This window comes from Eutrigla gurnardus, assembly GCF_963514095.1.
Source record: "Eutrigla gurnardus genome assembly, chromosome: 11".
Classification (NCBI taxonomy): Eukaryota; Metazoa; Chordata; class Actinopteri; order Perciformes; family Triglidae; genus Eutrigla; species Eutrigla gurnardus.
The window spans coordinates 16,639,059-16,646,504 of NC_139925.1; the positions used below are offsets into that span (position 1 = coordinate 16,639,059).

The 7,446-nt window shown below is 40.7% G+C and overlaps 1 protein-coding gene across 1 annotated transcript in view; it reads left to right on the plus strand.

The window, feature by feature from the left end:
- Positions 1-7,446, plus strand: part of slc30a6 (solute carrier family 30 member 6) — a 47,180-nt gene that overhangs the window by 25,521 nt on the left and 14,213 nt on the right. The window contains exons 7-9 of the mRNA XM_084020535.1: positions 1,797-1,877; positions 3,787-3,822; positions 6,359-6,453. Coding sequence (XP_083876661.1) covers positions 1,797-1,877; positions 3,787-3,822; positions 6,359-6,453 — 212 coding nt within the window. The remainder of the gene's footprint in view (positions 1-1,796; positions 1,878-3,786; positions 3,823-6,358; positions 6,454-7,446) is intronic.

A 7,446-nucleotide genomic window follows, 5' to 3' on the forward strand; every position in this document is an offset into this window, starting at 1 on the left:
AAGGAATGTAAATATATCAATTTATTGATTTTTTTTTTAAACATTGAAGGTGAAAAAGTAACCATGTAGATTTGTCAAATGAACGTTTTCTCGCACATTATTCAAGATATTTTAAGCTAGCGATGGTGAGAAATAAACACACTTATGGTTGTTTTCAAAATAAAATACTTACTTAGGAATAATGTAACGATGATAATTACGAAGAATAGTGAAGCTTTTGATTTGAAACAGGACGTTGGGTAGCTTGACGCAGCTGGTTAATCATAGTGCATTCTTGTCACTATTTCAGCAATTTGTCATTGAGAAATAACACTACTTTCTCTCATAACACAAGTTGATAGTTACTGATAACTTTATTCTGAAAGCCTGCGCTGTGGTGTTGTTATAGTCTAAAATATGAAACAGTTAATAACAGCTGAACTAGGTGCATCCACTACAGGGAGTCACATAGGATAAACCTGAATAAATCCCATCATAATACCTGGACAGTTTTCCTTCCTATTTATTGTCATAGTCAAAGTGTCAAAATCAAAGGTGTGAAGTCATAGGGCCCTAGTTTCGTAGACCAGGCGCAGTCAGCACTCCGACGGGGTGTGTCCGCCTGGACTTTGCAAGTTTCGTGCACCGCGCAGGCTCGCACAGGCACACCTCCCGTCTCGCCCACCCGCGCAAGTGGGAAAGAGGGAGGAGAAGAAGGCGTGAGTGGGAGACGAGGAGGAGACGAGGCGTGGACTGGGATTAATACAGCCGATTCAGATCTTCACCAATCAAATGAGCTCCTCTCCTCTCCTTTAATGCGTTAGGGGAGGTTCAGTGCAAGTTTCGTCACTTGACAACCGGATGACAGAAGCAGCGCCGCTGCTCCCATCACGCGCTGTGCGCGCGTATCATAATAATAACAATGCCGATATTATAAAAAACAGGAGAGAGAGAGGGAGATGTTTTGGTCCGAGAGGCTGAGTTTCCGTTACGCGTGCCATCCGCCTTTGATCTGACGTCAGATGTGACGGGACAATCTATATAGATATAAATTCACGTGTTGATTCAATTAGTTGCATTAAATAGTGTTTGTTGTGATTATTTATTGCATTTAAATGTGCCTGGAACTGTGGAAACCTGCCTGTGGGGTCTCGGTGACTGCGCGCCGTCAGCCAAACTTCCACTCCGCCAGCTGTGATTCGCCTTGAATGAATGGACTTTATTTGCGCCTTGTGCCTTGCGCCGAGAGTAGACCAGGTTGGAGCTGGCGGGCTTTCGGCGAAGTCTCGGCGAGGCTTTTTGCCACGAAACTTCCGCTACGCCAAGCTGAATCTGTGACGCCTCCCACTGCTGCGCCGCCACACCCATCTTGGCGCAGGCGATCCACCAAACTGCCAAACTGACCGTGCGCAAGGCTGCGCGGGTCGAAATTTGCATTACGCCGGCTCCGCCACACTGCGCCACGAAACTAGGGCCCATGATGTGCATGCAAGTAGTGCAATAGTTACATATATGATATACAGATAATTGTGTACATTAATCATAATATATCAACACATATCCCCACTGGTATTCATCTGGGTCTCGCTGAAATAGGCTTTCCACAGGCAATTGTTAAGGGGATGTTTTATACTCTTTCTTCACTTTTTTTACAGTATGTTGTTTAAGTGCCATTGGTTCATTAAAACCAGCCACAGTCTCTGCCCCCTTGTCCTGGGGGTCATAGACGAAGTGGTCTCAAAGAGCATTGTTGGTCTTCGAGTAAGTGGACTGGTGTGTCAGGGAGTATAGATAACAATGTCTCCCTTTCTCTCCAGGTTTGAAAGACTGGAAGTTTTGGCAGTTTTTGCCTCCACTGTTCTCATCCAGCTGGGAGCCTTGTTCATCCTGAAGGAGAGGTGTGTATGTCTCCCAAAAAAATACACACGCAACAGCTCATAAATCAGACACTATGTTGACCTTAAAAGGAGACGATAAAGTACAAAATATCTGCAATGATTTTCTGTTGATAATTTAAGTCACTGTTTTGCGCCAGGTTAAGATTCCATGTCTCTGGCTTTGGTTTTTGTCTCTCTCTTTCTTTGTCTCACTCTGTCTGTCTCTCTCGATTAAAATTTCAATTATTTTCTAAGTGTGACTCAGCACAACAGAATTGATATTTCAAAGGCAATACACAAAATGTTTTCAATTGTTTTTTTTCTTTTGTCTTTTCCCTCCCTCATTATAAGTTTCACCAGAGGGCTTTGCTCCACTCAGGGTGCATGCTTTTTCAATTTTCGGCTCTACTTTGCCATTAAACTATTCAAAAAATGCGATAATTGGACCCCAGGATGGCGTAGCCACATCTGCACGCTACAACAAACGTTGGGTTGGGAGACGGGGGGAGGTCTTCCTTTTTAATCACAAGGTTGGAGGTTCGATCCCCGACTCATGTCCACACGTTGAACAAGTGAGACACTGAATACCAAGTTGCTCCCCGGTGGTATACAGCAGCCCACTGCTCCTAAAAAGGCTTTTGTTAAATTAATATCTAACAACAAAGGTGTCTTGGACTACAGTTCTTTTATTTCCATAGGTGTTCTTCTATGTTTATTTCTCATATTAAGTTATTAGCAAAAACTTGGAAAGTGTGACAAAGCAGCAAACATTTCTGTTTGCTGCTTTGTCACAAGTTTCTGTCCATTTACTGATCTACCTAAACTAGTACTAGTAAAAGTACTAGTACACTTTTTGAGGTATACTCCACGACATTTTATAAACCAGTATTTTCCATGTTAATGGTTTTGCATATTCAGATTATTAATACAAAATATAAATCAACGGATAAATTATGATGTATTACTATAGATGTAGCTTTATATCAAGTAGTTAAAATAAGATTCACCTTTACCAGCTTCAACATTCAAGTGATGAACACGTTAATGCATCAATAATTATTATCTAAAATAAATATATAATCTTATGAAATGGACCATTAATGATTGTGTGTGTGTGTGTGTGTGAACTGCTGAATTTTTTAGGGCTGTGGGAATGTCACTGCCTGGCTGTGTCTAGCATGACATCCCCCCCCCACACACACACACACCTCCAGGCGATCTGTGTGGGGTTGTCTTGCGGTCAGTTCTCAGGGAAGGGAGGGGTTCATTTCCAGAACAACACACACACAAATGCAGGTCAAGAAGTTGCCAGGATACATGCACACACTTTGGTGTTGACATTGACTTTTTCAGCCTAGTCATATGTCCATTTCACACGAGTACCTAATAGGACAACATTATGAAATCTCTTCGATGTATGGCAGTGGCTTACAACGGTTTTTATAAAAACCTAGTTTAAGTGGGGGGAAAGCCTTAATACTATTAAGATTGTATTAAATTGCATTCTATGTGATATTAAATGTCTTTATTTTACTTGGGAACCCTACAGAGGCCATGAAGATGGAGTGAAACGCTGAATTTCATTGTGTTTTAGTATATCTCTGCATGACAAACACACACACACACACACACACACTCAGGAGTAAGGTTGCCAACCTGTACAGTACAGTGCACGTCATGAATGGCTCAGTAGGGCAGCAGCACAGGGGTTCGGACACGGACTGAACTGTCTCTGACTGTGTGTTGGTGTGTTTAATGTATTTCCTGTTTTCTCTCTCCGTTTCTTCACTCCTTGTCTCCTTTCATTAATTTCAATTGTCTCAATCACTCCAACTCTAACTCACACACACAGACACAATTACACACACACACTTACACAGCAAAGTCCCACCTGGCGAGTGTTGTTGACTGTTGGTTTCTCTTTTGTCAGTGTGGAGCGCTTCGTGGAGCAGCCTGAGGTCCATACGTAAGTATGATTCCTCCACACACACACACAAACAAACAAACAAACACAAATTCCCTCATCACATTCTCAAATGAGCACACACAACATGATTTACTCCTGTGTGTCCCTCCGTACAAGCACTCACACATTCACACATGGTGCCAGCTGTCGTTGGAACAGAACATCCCCAATATTTGGGTCAGACAGACTGACAGAATTACATAGTCAGAAAGTCAGTGACTGACAGCAACATGTTCATTGTTACTTTCACACTCTGACAGGAAGTATATGTGTCCACACAAGCAGAGTTAATTAAACACATGCAGACTGTGATGAACACTCGCCCCAGGGTGCCCTAGGGTGACATCAGCTCCGTCAGCTGACAAACAACATCTAATTTTAAACAGTTTATAAAATTAAGAAAAGTAAAACTAAACTGCGTCCATATGTTTGTATTTATTCATTTATTATTATTTGGATGGAAGGATGGATGGAACGGTTTGTTTTCTTTAACTTTTTCTGCAATCCTCAAACTCAAATAATATTTTATTTATCGTTATTGGGCTATAGAGTATAAATCAAACTGACTTGACTGGTCAAGATATCATACATACTTTTTTATCATCTTAAACAAAAATGCTGCAAAGAAGTACTAAGTAGAGAGATGCGCTGTTTGACTGTCAAAACACCACACTCCCTCTAACTGTTAAAATGTATTTCAGTTTTAAATTGACCTTGTACAAGTACACAAGTGGATGAGCCTCAGCTGGAAATATCTTATTAGTTTGTAGTGAGGTTTGTGTATCAAATCACCTACGTGTTGTTCAGATGATGATGATGATGATGATGATAATGATGATGATTTTTAAGTCTTAATTTCACATGTCTTAATTTTTGTCTACAATTTCTTTCAGTTATGAGCTGTCACAGAGAGTCTGATTATTACTGGTTAGGTTTGAATAGATCGTTAATCAATCAACTGACTGACACATGTCTGGTTGGACCGACTTGGTCTTTTACCTCTCTCGCCCAGCGTAGTGCTGGTCACCTGCTTTGGCCTTCTCCTCTGTAGATTACTCCCTCCACCCCCACCCCCTCTCTCTACATCATCCCTCCATCATAAAACAGATTAGTGGCAGCTTTTATAGCCTAAAACACAATGAGACTTAAACCTGTCTCCTGTGACGAGATTACCCCTTGTTTCTCTCCTCCCACCCTCCTCTCTCTCCTCTTCTTCTCTGAGTGGATGTGATTGGACGACATGAGAGACTCCTGCTAACCGGAGGGACAGGTGTCTGTTGGATAGAGAAACAGACGTGTACATTCTCTCTCTCTCTCTCTCTCTCTCTCTCTCTCTCTCTAATCTGTTCTTAGAGGGAGTTGGTGTGGGGGGTCACTGGGGGGTTTATCATTCAGTTATTGTGGCTCACCGACAGGAAGCCCTTCACCTCCTGCTGATTGTTTGGACCAATTTTTAGGCTCTTAAATGGATTGTCTGATGTGATTAGTGTATTGAAGAGTACTGTTGTGTGTGTTTTTGTGCTTACAAGCAGGGTTTGGAGCTCTGTATTACATGGCTTTTACATGGTCCATTTAAAAGTTAGGATTGGTCAGAGTAGTAGAAATTACAAAAAAACAAACATGTTATGACCATAAACTATGCTATACGCAACCATAGCAAACACTTGATAGCATTTGAAATGAATATGAAATAACTAGTGTATAAATGTGCCACCAGCACATTCTATTGGTGGTTGTCAGTCTTTTTAGAGTACAGGACCGCTTATGATGCACTGACCTGTCTCCCCCTTCTAAGCGAACCTTCTGACATCCCCGGATGGACATTTGTCACTCTGTTTGATATGTCTGTAATATAAATGTACAGCTGTTGCTCTTAAGCTTTCCTGTAAGAGACAGAAAATACACAGAGAGAAAAGAGAACCCTTCTCTGCAAACGTGTTGCTTGTCATGTGAAATCTGGCTGCTGAGGTGCAGGCTACTGGATGAGGTACTGGTGTTATAAACACCACTATATTTTGTAATCTAGTAACGATTCATAGTTTAATAAGGGCAATAATAACTTTGCTGTATGTCTGGGCAAACGTCTAAATTACCTCCAAAATCTTCCATGGACTCCTTGCATTACTGCCATTGTCCTTACATTTACATACATTAGGGGGGTGGAGTACAAGTCCACAACAACACCCCTATTTATGTATATGTATATTCATGTTAATATCAACATATCTATGATATCATCTGAACATTATGCAACATAAAAGTCAACCTAATGGCAGAATAGTTGTACTGGATGTAGAAGATGGTCAGCTATGTCTAATAAAGGTTTCCACTGAGGTACATCACAAAGTGAAGGACAGAAAATGACATCATCTGGTTTGCTGTGTGTCCTCTTAGCCTGTCCCAAAATGCACTGCAATCAAAGCGTCTCCACACTTCAGTCACATACTCTATATGTTCACATTAGGTGTGATCAGCTTAATGTCAGTCAGCCCTGTTAACAAGATTACCATCCCACTCTGTCTGTGTTTCTTTGCAGCGGTCGCCTGTTGGTCGGGACGTTCGTCGCTCTGTTCTTCAACCTGTTGACTCTGCTGTCTGTCAGAAACAAACCCTTCACCTACGTCTCAGAAGGTACAGTCAACCCCAGTTGAACCAGTTCATCCCATTGTGTGGTCGTACTGGAGTGAAGCAGTCACTTCAAACCGGACAAGCATACACTGTCATAAACTGTTTTTAAAGATAGTGATTTTTGTGCCTTTTGGGCTTCTACTCTGCGTGGTTGAGGTTTGGTAATCCTCGCCGGGACGATTTGGATTTTGTTATATTTTAGGGGATTATTGAAGTAAAATGAAATGCTGGCTCACTGTTTTGCCAGTAGATAAACCACAAATGGCTGCTGTGGGATCAGAGGTTAGTCCCCTCCTAATTGCAGAAATCCTTAAGTTATAAAAGCAAACACAGTCATGTGGTCTTAGAATATGACAATATGAGTTGTTCAATTTGTTCTTAAGAGATTATATTTGGGGTGTTTTAGCAGCACAATCGGAAAGGAAATATATTGTGTGAGTTGACATGCAACATTGCATATGCACTGGATTTAAACCAAAGATGTCATATGGCAGCAAATCTACCAAACTAGTAATGATTTTTTAAACTGGCTGGCTATTCTTGATTCATTGTTGAGCCTATGAAATATTTGAAAATGGCAACAAAAAAAACCCAATACCCATCACAGTTTTGAGAGTTCAAGCCGACATCTTTAAATAATAATTTAATAATAATATTAATAGTTTTTTTCTGTTAAAAACCAAAAATATTCCATTACAATTATGGAAAACAAAGAAAGGTAGCAAATTGGGTTTTAGTTATGATTGGACCAGCAGTTTGAATATTTGTTTCTGTAACGAGGCATCATACGCCTTTAGACTGCACAAACATGGAGACTCTGATGAAGCTATGAAATATTAAATCGATGCGGGCTGATTTGTAAGATAAAACACATGACTTGTCACCCAAACTCTTTGTGAGGCAAAAAAAACAGTCCTCCCATATATATAGTTATATATAAAAGCGCAAACACACGCAATATACAAATATATATATATATATATATATATATACACA